This window comes from Panthera tigris, chromosome B1 (assembly GCF_018350195.1).
Source record: "Panthera tigris isolate Pti1 chromosome B1, P.tigris_Pti1_mat1.1, whole genome shotgun sequence".
NCBI lineage: Eukaryota > Metazoa > Chordata > Mammalia > Carnivora > Felidae > Panthera > Panthera tigris.
This window is the reverse complement of record NC_056663.1, coordinates 60,090,448-60,109,852: the sequence shown is the minus strand read 5'-3', so window position 1 is coordinate 60,109,852 and position 19,405 is coordinate 60,090,448. Positions and strand designations below refer to the sequence as shown.

Here is a 19,405-nt window from a genome sequence, read left to right as displayed (position 1 = left end):
TTGTATGAAGAAGGTGACAAGTTTAAAATGCCAAGAGGCACCTCTGGGATGCTGCCTTTTCTTGCCAGAGGTTCCCATCGGCAGACCATCTGTCACAGAGTTGTGTAGCAGATAGGAATTATTGGGGTTATAAGACCTTCCCCATATTTGCTATAGGTAGAGCACTATATGTGGCTCATTTCTTATCAAGAGCATTCTCTTTGGTACTTATCAGCATTCCCAAGAGAAACAAATAAACATAAATTCCAGCCATATTCAACAATAGATTACGGTACAGTGACATTAGCCCAAAGGACCTCAATAATAAGTTGTTTTAGTTTCCCTTTTTCCACTGCAAACCTTGCCCACACCCATCAACTGAATTTGGAGGAGACCCAAATTCAACCAATGGGTCCACATAGAATGGTTACCTTGGCAGCTATAGCCAACAAACTCATAAAAAGTTCAGTCCAGTCCTTCCATTCCCCAAAGTCCCCCAACATACTCAGACAGTCATGAACCCTTTAGTCCACAGTGGGACAGGAAGACCTTGGTCCCACTCCTAATTATTACTCTCCTGAAAGTAACAGAAGCTACGGTAGAAGGGAAGGAAAGACAAGGCACATGAGGGGATAAAGATCTGCAACAATAAGTGAGGTGTTCATTTTCGGTATGTCACCTGTGTCCACCTTGATCAAAGGAACTTCAATGTTTTTGGCCTACACAAGCTTTACATCAGGTGGGGAATTCATCACTGCTGAAACCATGTTTCAACTTTGTGCGCTCTGGACTCAGTAGCCAGAGCCACATTTCTTTCTGGCCGCAGGCACAGAATTTGGTCCTTCTGACTGGTTTGGAGTTGGCTAATCTTTGAAATGGTTTTTAATGAGTCCATCTTTGAAATGGATTCTGTAGTACATGAAGAATGGATTCTTCATGGTAACAACTCTTAAGTCTTTGCCTGTCATTAACATAAGAGCTAGGGGAATTTTTCAGGGAATTATTGTTGAGTATTTTTATTCCACCTTGCTTTATACTCCCCCAAATTAATCATCATTATGCTTTTGACGAGTTAATGCTTCTTCAGTTATATTCACAATTTTTTATTTCTTTTTTCATTTTTCTTCTAATACCTAACTCCATGTTTCTGGCCTCAATGTCATTTTTCCAAAGGACACTTTTTAGCAGTTTTTTTTTTCTAAAATCATAAATAATTATTAAATTATTTCAGTTCTTTTCCTTAGGAAGAGCTTTATTTATTTTTTTCTTCATGGTTGAATATTAACTTAGATAGCTATAGAATTCTAGGCTGAATGCTAGTCACTTTTTCTTTGGTCTTTGTAGATATAATTTTAAATTTTTTCCTAGCCTTCACTGATAACTTTTGAGAAATCCATTCTCTCATTAAGAGTTTTCCTTTATAGATTACCTTTAATTCTCTGTTTGCTTTAACAATTTTTAAAAAATCCTAATATTTTGCAGTTTCACGGTATTAGTAAATAGGTTTTATCTAAATAACTGAAGATTCACATATTATATGATATTTTAAGTAGTGTCTCCCTGGTATTGTCCACATTCTCTCCTGCTATAAATCCTATTAAACAAAAGCTTGTTCTTGCCATTCAGTCTTCCAAGTCTCTTAACTTTGTATTCATATCATCTACTTATTGCCTGTCTCTGTGGAATTTTTTAGATTTTTCCAATTCATTAATTCCAAGTCAGTTGTTTATTAGATACTCCTCATATATATTGTGTTTTTAAATTCTAAAAGCTTTTCATTTCTAGAATTTTATTTGCCATTTTTTAGTGTGATTTTTTTTCATAGTGTTCTTTCTGATTGTTATCAATCGTCTCAAATTGACAGGGTTTTAATTCTGCCATTTGTAGAGTCCACTGTCTGTCCTCCTGGAAAATTGCTTCTAAGTACATACCAGATATTTTTGTTGTGAGAACTTTTAAAGTGATGCTCATCTTTTGCAGTGAGGTTTTTTTTTTTTCTCCCCCCTGAAGAGTCAGAGAATCTCTCTAGATTTGTCTGGCATTTGCTTCTTCCTGGCGTCCCAGGAGAATCACCAGCCCTGGATCAACTTTCATGATGATTTCTCTTCATGGAGTTCTCAGCCCATCGGGTACAGTAGAATAAATTTAAAAGTCATGCCCAAGGGAGACACAGCTCTATTATTTTGGATTCTCAAGGAAAATATCCTTCTTCTTAACCCAGACAATGAAAGGTGAGCTTTCTGCTCATCTTCCAATGTTGAGTGCTGTTTTTTTTTTTCCTAGTTCATAGTTTAACTGAAGGTATAATCCTTTGAGGTTCCCAACCTCATAGAGGTTTCAGACTTACTTAGTTCCTTGTATTACACTGGCCCCATAAATGCTCTCCTGTCCTCATATAATGTTCCACACTGAGCACTGAAATCCAAAACAAATAGTTCTCAAAAACAATCTCTATTCTCCCAAGTCACCTGCAAAATCATCTCCAAGGGTCAGCTGATTTGCTTATCCTCTGGTTTTCATTTTATCCCCTGGATTTTACACCCAGGGGTTTCTTTATTCTGAAATCAAGCATACTTAAAACAGTGTGTGTTATTTTTTTATTGTGGTATTTAGAGGGGAGGGTTTTAGCTTTAATATACTATGTTTCTCCAGAAGACCAAAGCATTATCATCATTAACAGATAAAAATTAGCTCAAATTTCCAATGAAAATTGAATCATTAAGTAACTATGAAAACATCTATAAAAGAATATTCACTTACTATTAGGATGATGCAGCTTACATAAATGTTTTTATAATATAATATAAAACCATGTGAATATTTACACAATGAATATTGGGGTAGGTAGAATTGAATATTGGGCACACTTTATATAGGCTTACATCACTGAGTGTTTAAAGAGCAAGTATCCTTTTTTACGATAAGAGTAAAAGGCATATAAGTTAAAAGCATATAAAAATGTTCCCCTGAGCATATTCAGACAAGCAAAATGTTAGTCATCTGTCTACTTCTTGCCCCTGATTACACATAATTATGTAAAGGCGTGAAGAACAAGGAAGAGGAAACTGCCATTTCACTTCTAGTTTAAATGGAGTGGTCAGAAGAGCTGCACCATGGGTAATCTACAGTTTCATCAGTAGCACAGAACAGCTCAATTTGAAAAGCAAGTAGTCATTAGCTTAATGCAAGGCCAAGCTGTGATTCCCACAGAGTCCCTTTAGGGCAAATCTTTGGCAAACACGAAAGCAGAGGCAGTCAGGCTGAGGAAAGTAACACTCCAAAGGTTGCATCCACAAAGTTATTTATATAACTCCAAGCCAGAATTTAAGGCTTTAATTAGAGCACCTATTTGAAGGCTCCTCTTTGAACACGCAAAGTTTAACTATTTAAACATATTATTCAATATTTATTTTCCCCACGGAAAGTAATCTCTCCTTCCAGATGTCCTGATGATATCATACAATTTCTACTACGATAGCACTTAGCACATTTTGCATAGCAAAGTAATTGTAATTTCTGTGTTTCTGCCCCTCCACTAAATAAAACTGCTTGAGGAGAGGGACTTTGGCTTGTTCATCTTTGAATGGCCAAGAATGACTCCAAACAAATAATTCTTGAATTATAAGTGGTCCTCATTCATTTATCCATTTTATAACAATTTGTGTAAGTTCTTAGTCTGTAGCAGGCACATTCTTAGGGGCTGGTGAAGTAGCCATGAATAAAAAAGACCAAAAGCCCTGCCATAATGGAGCTTATATTCTACCTGGGTGAGACAGATTTAAAAAAAAAAAAAAAAAAAGGGTAGTAAAATGTGTCATGTTAGAAAGTAACAGTGCTATGGAAAAAAAAAAAAAAAAAAAAAAAATGAAAGCCTGGTAAGAAATATAGCAAGTGCTGGGGAAACCAGGTTTAATTTAAAACAGTGTGACAAAGGCAAGCTTCATTAAGAAGTCAGGGAAGGGTGAGCCACATGAAAGAACATTCAAGGAAGAGTGAAGGGCAAAAGCAAAGGCCCTGAGGCGGAAATAGATCTGTTATTAATCTGAGATCAACTACACAAAAGCAGTTGTAGTTTATCCTGGAGTATAGAGTGGGAAAGGGCATTTCCAGCAGAGGAGTGACTGATCTGATTTGTATTTTTACAGGATCACACTGTCCTGTGTGTTGAGGGGAGACTGTCAGGGGCAAAGACAGAAGGGAAACTCATTTGGAGGTTATTACATTAACACAGGGCAGTGGGGATTGTGGTCTGGATGAGGTCTGTAGCAGTGAGGGGTGGTAAGAAATCCTCCATTTCGAGACAATAGAATTTACTGACAATTGGATATTATTAAAAGTTGTGGGAAATACAATATAACAGATAAAATCTGATGTGGAAAGAGAGAGACAGAAAGGAAGAGGAAAGAGTGGGAGACAGTCTGGTATTAGCCATTTTGATCCGCAGCAAATTATTTAATAATTTTTGAAGAAAAGACATTTTTTTCAGTACCTAATACGTGCCAGAAAAAAATTTAAGGATTTCACTTGAGTTAAATATTTTTATACTTGGATCTACCCGTGAGTAGATGCTGTTATTTTCACTTTACATATAGGGAAGCAGACACAATGACGTTAAGTAACCTACTTGCAATCTCACAGCTGCTACTTTCCACAGCCAGGATTCAAACCTAAATACTTTACCTCCAGAGCTGGTAGACTCTAATGGCATTATATGATGTCTGATACTGTTTCTTTCACTGAAATTATATAATTTCATTGACATCTTTTATACAATCCGTTTCGATAGCCATGTCACGCACGTGCTCGCTTGTATGCACACCTGAGTTACGCAACAAAGATATGCCAGCGCCATCTAGTGGCCCTACTAATCTCAGTTTGCAGTGGAATGCGTACATCTGGGTTCAGTATTACCATAGGATGGCATAATATGTAAAGTAACCGAAGATGTTGTTATAAATATTTGGGAAGGATGGTGATCAAAGAAATGTAACTAAAGATTAAATAAAGTACTTGCCTGCAATACCCAAGTGATTATCAGCTTGAACATTGACTTTATCCTTTACAAATAATCAGTAGGATAGGGTCTTCTCTAAATGAATGAGCATTCATTCATTTATTCTTGCACTTGTTTATATATTCGTTTATAAATTATATATACCATATACTCTGAACATCATATACTCAGTACTGTGAGATAGATAGATATAGAGATAGATAAATGAATTTAGTAAAATTTATGTGAAAGTCCATGTCCTGACAGACTTTGGCGAGAAATGAATGCATATAATATAGTCATGAAAATCTGGTATAATAAATGAAAAGCTAGAGAAGTTTTGGCAAAGAAATAATCAGCTTCACTTAGAGTTATAGAAAGGCCCATAAAAGAGATAATGCTAATGTTTCTACCTTTCCATCAACTGCCAAGTACCAATATCTTCTCACAATAAAAGTATATTACATTGACCCGTTTGCATTTAAACCTTCAATGCACTGCCGCTACATTTAAAAGTTCATAAATACTACATTTACCACCTATATGATATGTTCATCACCTTGCTGATATATCACTAGTGGCTTTCTATGGCCTACATAACATGGAAAAGGAGACAAGAAGGCCAGAATGGCTGATATCAAATCCTGGCTCCATCACTTACTTGTTTAGCTACGTGAAACTTGCTACTTAAGCTCTATGTGCCATGATTTTCTCACCTATATCATGGGATGTTTATACTTCCTATTTCATAGGGTTGTTGCAATGAGTTATTACAATTATTCTAATACTCAGAATCCTGTCTGACAGAGAGTAAACATTAAATCTTAGTGGTTAATACAATCACCACACTCCTCTGTTTAAATCTCCATTCTTAGGACCTTTTCTCTCTGAACTAGAAGGCATATTGGAATAACTGACATCCAAAGTGTCTTTTAAAACATTGAGATTTCAAATCAGTTCAATGTTTGTTGAGAGCTAGAGTTAACTGCATTATGTCCTGTTTTTCTCCATTTCAGTAATGTTCAGTTGGAATAAAAGAACAAGCATCCTACCTTCAGGCAGGTTGTTACATTACTCATCCAAAGAGCTTTTCAAACTCTTCCTCTCACCTAGGATTCTCATATGGCCCCCAACCCCAGCCCAGTTAAAGAATCATTGTTTTATGGCACCAGCATTAATGATGGGTGTATAATTCTAGTGTGGAAAACAATGCTAAAAACTATTAAATAAGATGACAATTTGAAACTGGGTATTAACTAGTATGACACACAAATAGATTAGAGGATGTATTTGAAAGAGTTAAATAAATGGGAGCTTTAGAAAACATTCTTTTTGTAGATGCCAAAATAACATGTTAAGATAAAATTTAAAATCCACAATATTGAGGCACAAGTTATATAAAATACTCATTTCAGTACACTTTGATGAGTTCTCACTCACGTCCCCACAAGCACTATCAAAATATAGAGCATGTCTCACACCCCAAAATTTTGTTTCCCCCGCTTTGCAGGCCATCTTCTGCTAACTTCTTGCTCACAGCACCAGCTGTGATCTCTTCTGATTTCTTCTCTTTTCTTGTATTTGTAGATTAACTTTGTCTTTCTAGAACTTTTATAAGTAGGATCATGTAATATGTGCTCTTTTGTGTCCAGATTCATTTTCTCAGCACATAGTTCTTAACATCCATAGATGTTGTAAGACTCTTGGTTCATTTCCTTTTTATTGCTGAGTATTATTCCACATATGTATATGCCAATATTTGTTTATCCATTCACCTGTTGAAGGACATTTGGGTGATTTCCAATTGGGGTTGTCATGAATAAAGCTGCCATAAACATTCATGTTCTGAACTCATAAACTTTAAATTTATTTGTTAATGCTTCGAGTGGATTTCATGCAGTTTATATTTATTAGAAATTACAAGAGTTCTAAAGTGGTATACTCCTACCAGTATTAATATGATAGTTCCAAATGATCCACATCCTTGCTAATACCTGATATCATCAGTCTTTGTAATATTAGCCACTGAAGAGAACGTGTAGTGTTATCTCATTGTGGCTTTAATTCCTATTAGTCTAATGACTAATGTTAAGCATCATTTTATGGGTTTATTCCCCAATTGTTTATTTTTTTTTGGTTAAGTATCAGTCCAAATCCCTTGTGAGTATTTTTATCAGATTGTCTTCTTATTATTGAGTTTTAAGAAATTTTTATACCCGCTGGGCACAAGTCTTTTGTCAAATATGTGAGTGACACCTGTGATCTTCTTAGAAGAATTGAAGTTTTTATTTTGACAAAGTCAAATTTATCATGTTTTGTTTTGTTTTGTTTTGTTTTGTTTTCATTTATGGGTTGTTACTTTTATGTACTGTCCAAGAATTCCTTGCTACACCGACTCAAAGATTTGTTCCTATGCTTTCTCCTACAAGCATTAGAGTTTTAGCTTTTCTTTTTAGGTATATACCTCTTGCATAACATACACGTAGTAAGAGCAGGTATCTTTGCCTTGTTCTCAGTCCTAGGATATGAGCATTCATTTTTCATTACTAGGCTTCATCTCATTTTTATAAATGCCCTCTATCAATTTAAAATCCCCTCTATTCATTCTTCCCTAAGAGTTTCTCTTATGTTTATGTGTTAACCTTTTTCAAATGCCTTTGCTACACCCATTGATACCATCATGCAGCTTTTCTCCTTATACTGCTAAAATGAGGAATTGTATTTATTGATTTTCAAGTGTAAACTGAGCTTGCATTCCTTGGACAAATCCTACTTGGTCATTACATATCATTCCTTTGACATATTATACATACTGATGGATTTAATTTATAAAATTTGGATATACCACATTTTTTTTTGCATCTGTGTTCATAAGGGATATCAACATGCAATTTTCTTTGCATGTGAAGTTTTTGGATTTCGGGATTAGAGCAATACTGGCCACATAAAATAAATTGAGAAGTCATCTTTCATCTATCATTGCTACAAGATTTTGTGTAGAGTTGATTTGATTTCTACCTTAAATGTCTGATGGATTTTATTAGTGATTGCACCGGGGTCTAAAGATTGGCAAGGTGGGATTAATTATGAACTTAATTTCTTTAATTAATATAAAGAAATTCAGATTGAGTACAAAGTTCTGCTTGAGTTTTCTTTGATAATTTGTATATTTCAAGAAATTGGCACATTACAACTAGTTTTAAAATTTAGTGGCATTCAAATGTCCATCTACTGATGAGTGGAAAAAGAAGATGTGGTATATATATACAATGGAATATTACTCAGCAATCAAAAAGAATGAAATCCTGCCATTTGCAACAACATGGATGGAACTAGAGTATATTATGCTAAGCGAAATAAGTCAGAGAAAGACAGATATCACATGATTTCATTCTTATGTGGAATTTAAGAAGCCAAACAGATGAACATAGGAGAAGAGAAGCAAAAATAAGATAAAAACAGAAAGGTAGATGAACCATAAGAGACTCTTAAATACAGAGAATAACCTGAGGGTTACTGGAGGGGTGTTGGATGGAGGGATCGACTAAATGAACAAGGGACATTAAGGAGGATGTTAGGATGAGCACGGATGTTGTATGTAAGTGATGAATCACTAATTACTATTCCCGAAGACAAATAAATTAATTAATACAATTTAATGTTATTAAATTGTTCATAATATTTCTCTTTTTTTCCTTTGTCTGTAGTATTTGTACAAGCCACTCTTACAGGGGCGCCTGGGTGGCTCAGTCGGTTAAGTGTCCGACTTTGGCCCAGGTCATGATCTCGCGGTCCATGAGTTCAAGCCCTGCGTCGGGTTCTGTGCTGACAGCTCAGAGCCTGGAGCCTGTTTCAGATTCTGTGTCTCCCTCTTTCTCTGACCCTCCCCTGTTCATGCTCTCTCTCTCTGTCTCAAAAATAAATAAACGTTAAAAAAAGTTTAAAAAAAAAACCAAAAACAAGCCACTCTTACATTCCCAATATTGATATTTTGTATTTTCTTTTTTCTCTTTTTAAAAAAAGTTTTAATGTTTATTTTTGTGTGTATGTGTGTGAGAAAGAGAGAGAGACAGAGCATGAGCAGGGGAGGGGCAGCGAGAGAGGAGACACAGAAGGCAAAGCAGGCTCCAGACTCTGAGCTGTCAGCACAGAGCCCAACATGGGGCTCGAACTCAAGAACCGTGAGATCATGACCTGAGACAAAGTCAAACACTTAATCAACTGAGCTATCCAGGCACCCCTCTCTTTTCTTAATCAGCCCAATTAAAATTTTATTAGCATTACTGATCTTTTTAGAGAATCAGATTTTGATTTTATTAACAGTTTCTAGTATTTAGCAATTTTTTGTTTTATTGGGTTCTGATCCTGTTATTATTTTCTTTGTTCTTATTCTGAATTTAATTTACCCTTTCTAGTTTTTGTTTTTTTGATGTGGAATCTTGGATCATTCATTTCATATGTTTTTCTTCTAATGTAAATATTTAAAGCTAGAAATTTACTGTCAAACACTATCTTAGCTGCATTCCACAAATTATAACATGTGCATTTTCACCTTCATCAAATTGAAAGTATTTTCTAAGTTCCTTGTGATGATGTATTATTTGATCCTTACATCGTGTCGAAGTATATTTTTTAATTTCCAAATATTTCAGATTCTCTAGATACATTTTTATTGTTAGTTTTGAAGTTAATTGTGTTGTAATGAGAGAACAAATTCTTGAAGAGGTACATCACAGGCCACATTGAAGGAAACATCTCAATCATGTGCTAGTCCAACTAGCCAGGACTTGATTACTGGGAAGGAGCTATAGGTGGGCATGGGAGAGGGCGAACAGGCAGAGGATTGAGAAAGCAAAGAAAGCCTGGCCAGGACAGTATAGTCAGGGAGTTAAACTCTCTATTTCCATGTCTAGGACAGAAAGCATGATCTTAAGGGCAAAGTTGAAGTTTGAATGTAGCTTGTCCAGACCCTAGTCCCACTCCTACTTGACTTCATCCTTAAAACACTTGTGCAAGGTAGACTTGACTTGAAGGTGAGGAAGAGGAAGAGTGATTAAAATTACTTAGTAATTTTTAAATAAAAAAAGTTATTCGATCTGTTGCAGACTCTCATAGATCCCCTACATGAATATTTGATTCCTTTTTTAAAAGATTTTTTTTTAATCTGGAAGAGACCATTAAGAAAAGAAGTATTGTATCCTAGATTTTTAAAATAACAAAATGATGGGAAATTATTTATGGAAATAATTTTAAGGGCACAGGCCTCTTTATATAAAATATACTACATTTTAAATTTGTAAGGGGTTGAAATTAAAGTTTAGAGAGCTAGTTTTTTTTAATCCAAAATCTGTTTATTGGGATAGTTCCCCACTCATGTTGACTCAGGGTGCATTTAGTGCTGCTTCAATCTGAAGGAGCATCCTTCTATGAGCCTTGCTTTTCCTCCTGTCGGCTGGCACAGGACGGTGGAGCAGTCCACACATAGCACCACCGTCTGCGTGTGGCTGAACACGGTGGTGATTTTGTAGCACCCTGGGCACTTCGCGTCCATGAAGTAGGAGTTGGGGCTCTGCACCAGGAGCTTCTTCTTGTGTTTTCTTCTCCTCTTCCGGGGACGGGTGCAGGAGGTCCTTCGCAAGGGGCATGTTCTCGTGGGCAGGTCGTCACCGCCGGAAAGGCTAAAATAGCTAATATTTTAATCAAGATTTGTATCTCTTGATGATGCACATTGAAAAAAAAAAATCTTCATTTTAAGAAGCCATAATTATTTGTTGCATTAATGGGACACAGGTTTAGAGTTCCTTTGTCACCAAAAGCTTCCATGGTTCCTGAGTTCCCACAGGAGCCAAGATCCAGTTATCACGTAATTCTGTGCTATAAAGTCTAGTTTAATACCCATCTTCTCCTCAAGTGGATCTTTCAGTCTCTACAGATTGACTTATTCATGCCCCATAGGAAAACACCGATATACAGGTACAAGGATTTCCCCTGCAGGCTCTGCATTTTTCTTTTACTGACTGACTTACCTTCCTGAATGTGGATTAGTCAGGGTTCTGGAGAGAAACAGAACCAACAGCATATGCATATATGCACATACCTGCTTGATAGGTGGCATTAGTAAGACTCCCTACCGGACAAGTCTGGGAAGAGCATCTGCCACACCTGGGGCACCAGGTGTTTATCCTCTCAGGAATCTCCGATTGGCTCTTGGCTCTTTTAAAACTCTGAGCTCCCGGGATGGGGCTCTCTCTCTGGGAAGAGTGGTATGGCCATAGCGCCGCAGGCCTCTCTCTGCCATTCTCCCAGCCACCCCTGACACTCAGCAAATCCCAGCGCATCCTGGGCCCGCCCCTCCATCAGGATCCACACTTCCTCCTCCCACCTATGAAAGAAAGAAAAGAAAGAAAGAAAGAAAGAAAGAAAGAAAGAAAGAAAGAAAGAAAGAAAGAAAGAGTGTATCTCTCTGTCCCTCAGTCCCTCTCCCACACTCACTCTCTCACTGTCCAAATCATGTAGGACCTTATAGCAATGTCATGGAGCTCAATATTTCTTGTAACAGTAATGGAAAACTGTTCAAAGAGAGCAAGGTAATCTCTGTCAATCTAAAGAGAGATTTTTTTTAAGGAATTAGCTTACATGATTGTGGTGACTGGCAAGCTCAAAATCTGTCCGGTAGGCCACCAAGCTGGGGACTCAGGGAAGAGTTGGCAGTTCAATTTCAAAGGCAGTCTGCAGGCAGAATTCTCCCTTCTTTGGGGAATGTTAGCCTTTTTCTATTAAAGCCTTTAACTAACTGGATGAGGGCCACCCATATTTTGGAGACTAATGCTTTACTCATCTACCAGATATGTTCACACAAAACCTCTAGAATAATGTACGACCTAAAATCTGGGCACTGTGGGCCAACCAAGGTGACACATAAAGTTAACCTTACAAATGGCTTCTCCATCTCCTGTCACAGTGCTACATGTCCTTCCTTGTCTAAACGTAACTTGGTTCTGTAATCCTATAAATCCATTCTGATCTCTTACCTGAATTCATCTAATTGTTTTGTACTACTGCTTTAGGATCTTATAATGTGAAAAATGATATTGAAAGCCTTAGAAAATGTATTAGCTCACATTTTTACTTATGTTACCTCTGGGTTTGTGGAATATCAATCTCCTTGAAAACAGAGACTGTGTTGCAATTCTCCAGCACCTACCACTATGTCTGGGAAATGGTATTAAATCAAACAGTATTGAATAACTGCAATCTTTCACTCAAAAAAATTTATTGAGCTCTTGTGTGCATAAGAATATAAGTTTCACAAGCTCATATGTTTATATATATTCTATTCTTTGATATAGCCCCAATACCTAGAAGAAAGCTTGGCTCACATCACCTTAACAACTATTTGGTAAAGAAATTAGAAATAGTCACTGGTGCATAATGAGGGAATTAAATTGAATATAAGTTTCACGGAAGGGGAGATCTTATGCTTCTTGTATATACTCCAAGCATCTGACACAACTCTGGGCATTTATTAATTGCTCATTAAATGAATTGCATTGACCCTAGCAAAAATTCAATAGATTCTCTGCATTACTGGTTACCAACTTATGGATAAATGCTTTATTTGCTAAATAAGAAAATCCACAATCTAGGAATGATGTTGTCAGATTATACTAAATAAAATGAAAATTATGACTATTTTGTTTTTATTGTAACAAAGCTTATTATGTCTTATTGGCAGCTTTTGCTTGAATCTATTATTGAATCACCTCAAAACTAAAATATTGCATATTTTTAAAGTACAACTGAATATACTCTATATATTTTAGCAAGAAATGTTAAGTTTTAAACATCTTTCAGATATGTTTGTAACCCTACAAAAAATGCATTTAACATTCACATTTTTAAACAGCCAGTCTACACTAATAAAATAAAAGTGAAAATTAAAATGATCAATTTTATACTTCTATAATCTGTATTCCAAGAACTAAAATTCAGCATGCTTGTTTTTCTCCTGAAGTGTTTAACTTTCAATATTTTAAACAAATGTATTACCGTGGCTATTTGATGAAAGTTCTTAGATTACTCAATTCATTTACACAGCTTTTTGGCAATAGTATAACCATGAACTCCTGCTAATAGATACTGCTTCAATGATAAAATAAAATGTATATTTTATTTAAGGACTAATGTTTCATTAATTCCATATAAGAAAACTAAGAACTCTCAACTATAATGTTTTTAGTTTCAAATTTTACTTATTTTCATAATGAGATCAACACAGAAGTTGGGGCTGGGATTAGGGAAAGATGATCATTTTGTATTTACATGACTAGAATGTCCATGTATATGACCTCTCATGCAGAGATATGATTACATAAGACACTTTCAAACCCATCAAGTCCATCCACTCCTGTAATGCAAAACCAGGCTTCTTACTATGTGAAATGACATAGGAAAGGACATCTTAGTAGACTTTCTGCAATTATCCCATTTCTCTTGTAAAGTTAGTACCTGATATAATAAAAGTATTTACTTTTCCACCCATAGGACCTAATTGGTGACCTGAAGGAGAAACTTTCAGATCACTTCAAAGATGTCATGGTTGGCCTCATGTACCCGCCACCTTCTTATGATGCTCATGAACTCTGGCATGCCATGAAGGTACTATTCTGATACAAAAATATACCTGTAACAAGTGCAGGGCAATATTTCAGTAGAGAGGGAACTGCCCTGTGATGTTCCTGTATGTGATCAGGAGTGGGGGAGAGAATATCTGAGCAAAAACAAAACAGTGAGGGGCGCCTGGGTGGCTTAGTTAAGTGGCTGGACTTCGGCTCAGGTCATGATCTCTGAGTTCGCGAGTTCGAGTCCCGCAACCGGCACTGTGCGGACGGCTCAGAGCCTGGAACCTGCTTCGGATTCTGTGTCTCCCTCTTTCCCTGTGTGTCTGTCCCTCCCCAGCTTGCACTGTGTCTGTGTCTCTCAAAAATAAATATACGTTAAAAAATAAGTAAGTAAGTAAGTAAATAAATAAATAAATAAAACAGTGACGATGCTGTGCTCAGGTGAAGTGACCCTGTTAGGAAGAGAGGGCTTCTAGAGCCCAGGAGCTTGGATCAGCCTATTCTTTTGCTGCACAAACTCAGATTCACTGACCCAGCTCTATGCTGAACAACGAAAAAAACCCAAAAAAACAAAATAAGCCTCCAGGGCTGTCCATATTTATCTCTCCCTAGTACACATTCATATATTAAGCAAAAATGTTATAAAACATGTGAACCTCTTCAAACTATTTGTAAACATTGGACTAAGTAAAAGTGGGATACTGAGTCAGAGACAAAATATAGATGATATCTTTGTTTATTTTTGTAACCTCAAGTTACTCCTTTCCAAAAACTATTGCTCAAAAGTATAAAACTTTTTGGGGCACCTGGGTGGCTCAGTCAGTTGAGCGTCTGACTTAGCCCAGGTCATGATCCCGCACTTGGTGGGTTCAAGCCCCACACGGGGCCCTGTGCTGACCAGCTCAGAGCCTGGAGCCTGCTTCAGATTCTGTCTCCCTCTCTCTGCCTCTCCCCCACTCTGTCTCTCTGTCTTCCAAAAATAAATAAATAAATATTACATTTTTTCTTAATTTAAAGTATAAAACTTTTACTTCTGAAGAATTATAATAATTCTTTACAGAAAAGTCATTTCCGTGAAATAAATTGACTACAGATTTGATAGAGACTTTGTTGGCTAGGGATTGGGTACAAAAGGCTTTTTAACATCTTCCAACTGCTGATATTAAACACCTGCAGAACCATTGCAGTCATTCCAATACAATTCCTGCCAATGACCAGATTATGCAGTCTGCAAACAATGTGTGACAGGAGACAGGAAAGGGGAAAAATTAAGGGAACTTGGATTTTGGCCATCATATTTGCAGATGAGAATAGACATTGTATAAAATTCATATGAATTTCAACTAATCGCTTTTTTGAAGTTGCATATGGCAATTCCTACCTCTTGCAAAATGATGTGACCACAACTATAAGAAGGAAGTCATATGTTACTGTTTAGATAAACTGTTACATTTTATCAATATTACATGGAATGGTAAGGATTTCTAACATTTTCTGGAATATGTGTTGTTTTTATGACAACAGAGAAAAATCAGAGAAAAAATCTGTCCATATAGCTGTAAGAGACCATAAAAAGCACCCAGCCTAATGTTTAGACCAATAGTACAAAATTTCACATTTAGGGAGAGGCAGGGAGTGGTCCCTGAAGTATCTTTAGGAAACTAGGAGACCCAGGTTCTAATTTCAGTTATCCAAAGAATGATATTCTAGCAGCAAAAATATCAGTGCCATGAGCCTTGTTCAAACATCTTTTTCCACATTATTTAGAAAGTCCCATGTTGTTTTATTCTAAATGAAGGAATAGGATTTCAGATAATAATATCTCCTCAGGGTCAAGCAGCTAGTGAATAGCAGAGCCAGAACTGAATAGGACCTATCTTTATCCCAAACATCCTTTCTTTCCTCTCTGCCATCTCTCAGAATATCAGGAATGTTGTAAATCTTTATTATACATAAGATGCACTATTATTCCCAATACAAATGCCTTTATATTTCTCTCTTTCTCTGTATGACAGGGAGCAGGCACTGAAGAGAATTGCCTCATTGATATTTTAGCTTCAAGAACAAATGGAGAAATTTTCCAGATGCGAGAAGCCTACTATTTGCGTAAGGAAATATACATACGTGCATATATTTTACACACACGTAAACTTCATATTTTTCAAATAACACACAAAATATTTCAGTTTATGTGTTTTAAAGTTTTTTTGTAAGACACTCTTAAATTTGATATATCACTTACTCAAGACCAATCAACTCACTGAGTAAAACTGATGATTATATTACCAAAAATGAAACAATTCTCTGCACAATCAAGTTAAGCAAAGTTTCCAGGAAAAGAACTACAAGTTTCTATGAGGTGAGTGCTTACATTAATACAGGTAAATGCCAGCACTGTGGTTCAGGAGCATTTTATTGCTTACCCTGAAGAGACCAGGTATATAGACGAAATAAGGCTAAGTTCAATGAGCACTTAGCAAATTCTACAAATATGGGTAACTAGTTCACTTTGCATAAATCTCATCATCACTGTGATCTATCACAAAATCAAATTTCTACACATTTTAAGAGCAGATAAGCTAATTATTTTTTTAAAAAGAGCTAATGCTTTAAATTGCATTGCTTCATGTATTGCCTCACATTGAATATCAAGAAAATATTCTAGACAGTCAGCTCTGTTGCATTTGAACAAAAACAAGGGGTATTTCCCAGTGGGAATGAAGTAAGAACCTTCACTTAAAATACTAAAATGAGGGGCATTTGCGTAGCTCGGTTGGTTAAGCGTCCAATTCTTTTTAATTTTTTAATGTTTATTTATTTTTGAGAGAGAGAGAGAAAAAGACAGAACGTGCGCAGGGGAGGGGCAGAGAGGGAGGGAGACACAGAATCGGAAGCAGGCTCCAGGCTCCAAGCAGTTGGAACACAGCCCAACATGGGACTTGAACCCACAAGCTGTGAGATCATGACCTGAGCCAAAGTCGGAAGCTTAACCAAAGCATACGATTCTTGATTTCAGCTCAGTTCATGATCTCACCAGGTGAGCTCTAGATTCATGAGTTGGAGCCCTGCGTTGGGGCTCTGAGCTGACAGTATGGAGCCTCCTTGGGATTATCTCTATCCCACTCTCTCTGCCTGCCCCTCCTCCTCCCCCGCTTGTACTCTCTCAAAAATAAATAAACATTTTTTTACATATTAAAACGAGACAGAGCACCTGGGGAAAGTGCTGGGCTGGGTAGCAGTTTATGGAAATAGAATGCATAAGAGCAAATTTTGAGAATTAGAGAATGTGAAATGACTTTCAATAGTGTTTTTCAATTTTGGAATAAAGATAATCGTTTTTTTAAGAAAACAGACCTGTGCCTATGCTACTGTTAGTTACCACATTTCTTTGGAGAACTGTTTAGAAAATTGGCTTCAAGACAAAGAGATGTCAACAGATCGATTGTATTTCCTGTGCTTTCCACCCACAACTGGGGCAATAGCATTAACTTATACAAAGCACATTGTTATGCGGTTCTATAATAAATCATACCTTTAACATGGAAGTTTTTTTCCCCAGAATACAACAGCAACGTTCAAGAGGACATTTACTCAGAGACCTCAGGACACTTCAGGGATACTCTCATGAACCTGGTCCAGGTATGAAATTCAAAAATTCACACCATTTTGCATTATTAAAAAATATATGTTTCCTTTTCAAAAAATAGAACAGAAAACTCCAGTTTAACAATAAATTCTGTATAATAATGTTTACTTAATGCCAGCTAAATTCCAACCACTATAATAGAAACTTGATTTGGATATAGAAATAAACAAATATGAATAATATACCATTTCTATTCTCAAAAAAATCTACTACATATAAGATGTTATGATTATAGAAATATACATAAGTACTTATACCTTATAAGGTAGTTAAAAGATTTAAAATATTAGTTACAATTATAATTCTAATGAGAAATTATAATTCTATTTCTATTTTTTTATTTTAAAAAAAATTTTTTTAACGTTTATTTATTTTTGAGACAGAGAGAGACAGAGCATGAACGGGGGAGGGGCAGAGAGGGAGGGAGACACAGAATCTGAAACGGGCTCCAGGCTCTGAGCTGTCAGCACAGAGCCCGACGCGGGGCTCGAACCCACGGACCGTGAGATCATGACCTGAGCTGAAGTCGGACGCTTAACCGACCCAGCCACCCAGGCGCCCCTATTTCTATTTTTTTAAAGCTACTAAACAGGTTGGGTGCATACTAACTTCTGAGGTCCTAGTATAGCCTAGTAGTAGCATGTTTCTCACTTAATAACTACAAAATACTGTAATATAAATATTCTTATAAGCATTTTATAAATAAAAGATGTCAAACAAAACCTACTAGGTTCTAGCTCTCTGTCTAAAGAGCTAATAAGTAGAAATCCAGAATTTGAATTTATTTCTATAGACTCACACATGCCAGCATCTGATCCTCAGCTCTACCTCAGAAAATTCCGTGGTATTATACATGAACACAAAGGAATACTGCTTCAAGTTAAAACTTGACACATTTTATTTTTATCTACTGACTAAATGGTATTATTTCTATCCAATTAATATTTCTTAAAAACATCCCACACATTAGCATTGTAACAATAATAATATTTTTAGATATAATTAACCTTTGTCTTATATAATCTGTCATCCAATTCAGCAAAGGCACTCAGGAACGTAAAGAGAATCAATATTCAGTTCTTTACTAACAAAAGAAGAGCTAGATGTCCAAACTGGAAAAAGTGTCTTAGGAACCAGTATTTTGGCTTGGTTTTACGTCATATGAGTGTGTGTGTGTGTGTGTGTGTGTGTGTGTGTGTGTGTGTGTGTGTAATGAAGCAAGCATTTCTAAAATCCCGAAACTTCTCTCTTTATGTCAAGAACATAACTGAGTAGTCAGTAGCTAGCATAAAATTTCACCAAGAACTGTAGGTAGATAGGCTTTTTTACATGGGGATGTAAAATTAAGAAAAAATTCCATTGTCTTTAATGATAAAAGAATAAATGATAGCCCTTCTAGGGAATAAAGGTGGAAGAATGATATGTAGAAAGATGGAGAAAGACCCAAGAGGGAGAAGAGTAGGGTAAGAATGCTGCCTGAGGTCCTTCAGGAGTCCAAGGCCCCACACACTCAGGAGGGGAGTCAGAATCATCAGATGAAAATATGGGATGGACCATGGAATGTCCTTTCTTCCTTTTCTCTGAGCCACTCTGGTTTCAATTGCTTTTATGAGTTCCTGGAAATTTTTTTAGCCTCAACATTTTATGGCCACTATTGCCAAACTCTGAGATGTTCTTCCTTGCCCTTTGTCCTGTTCAGGTTTATCTGAAGTGGTGCTGTGGAGTATATCCTCCGTGAGGCTTATATCTCTTTCACATTTCAGTTTTGGCAAATGTAGACATCTAACAGTTTGTTTGCAGCTTGAGTAGCACACTTTTCTTTAATCTGGATTTACGATGTTTTGGGAAATGTAAATCTCTAAGAAACTTGGAAGAAGTCTAATGTAATTGATTCCAGTGAATACTGTATACCACTTAGCCATACCAGAACTTCTTTCCTAGACCTATTTCTTTGCATCCTTGCACTCTCCCTGACCATGCCTCTTGTTTTTCACAACTAAAAGCCAGTTCCTTGGAAGTCCTCTCAGATAACATATTTAGTCAGATACATGCTGCAGGGCTGAGTCTTAACAGGTGTTTGCTTTTCAAATCTTCTTCAGGTCCCAGCTTACATTGCTTGGAATCAGTGGTTCCCCCTTTTAACTGTTAGGGACACCAAATATCTGG

The 19,405-nt window shown here is 36.5% G+C and overlaps 1 protein-coding gene and 1 pseudogene across 1 annotated transcript in view; one reads left to right on the top strand and one right to left on the bottom strand.

The window, feature by feature from the left end:
• The window catches only part of ANXA10 (annexin A10), a 62,673-nt gene that overhangs the window by 20,301 nt on the left and 22,967 nt on the right, over positions 1–19,405 (top strand). The window contains exons 4-6 of the mRNA XM_007097203.2: positions 13,517–13,630; positions 15,609–15,699; positions 17,153–17,232. Of these exons, the coding sequence (XP_007097265.1) occupies positions 13,517–13,630; positions 15,609–15,699; positions 17,153–17,232 (285 nt within the window). The remainder of the gene's footprint in view (positions 1–13,516; positions 13,631–15,608; positions 15,700–17,152; positions 17,233–19,405) is intronic.
• On the bottom strand, positions 10,302–17,173 carry LOC107181058 (annotated as a pseudogene).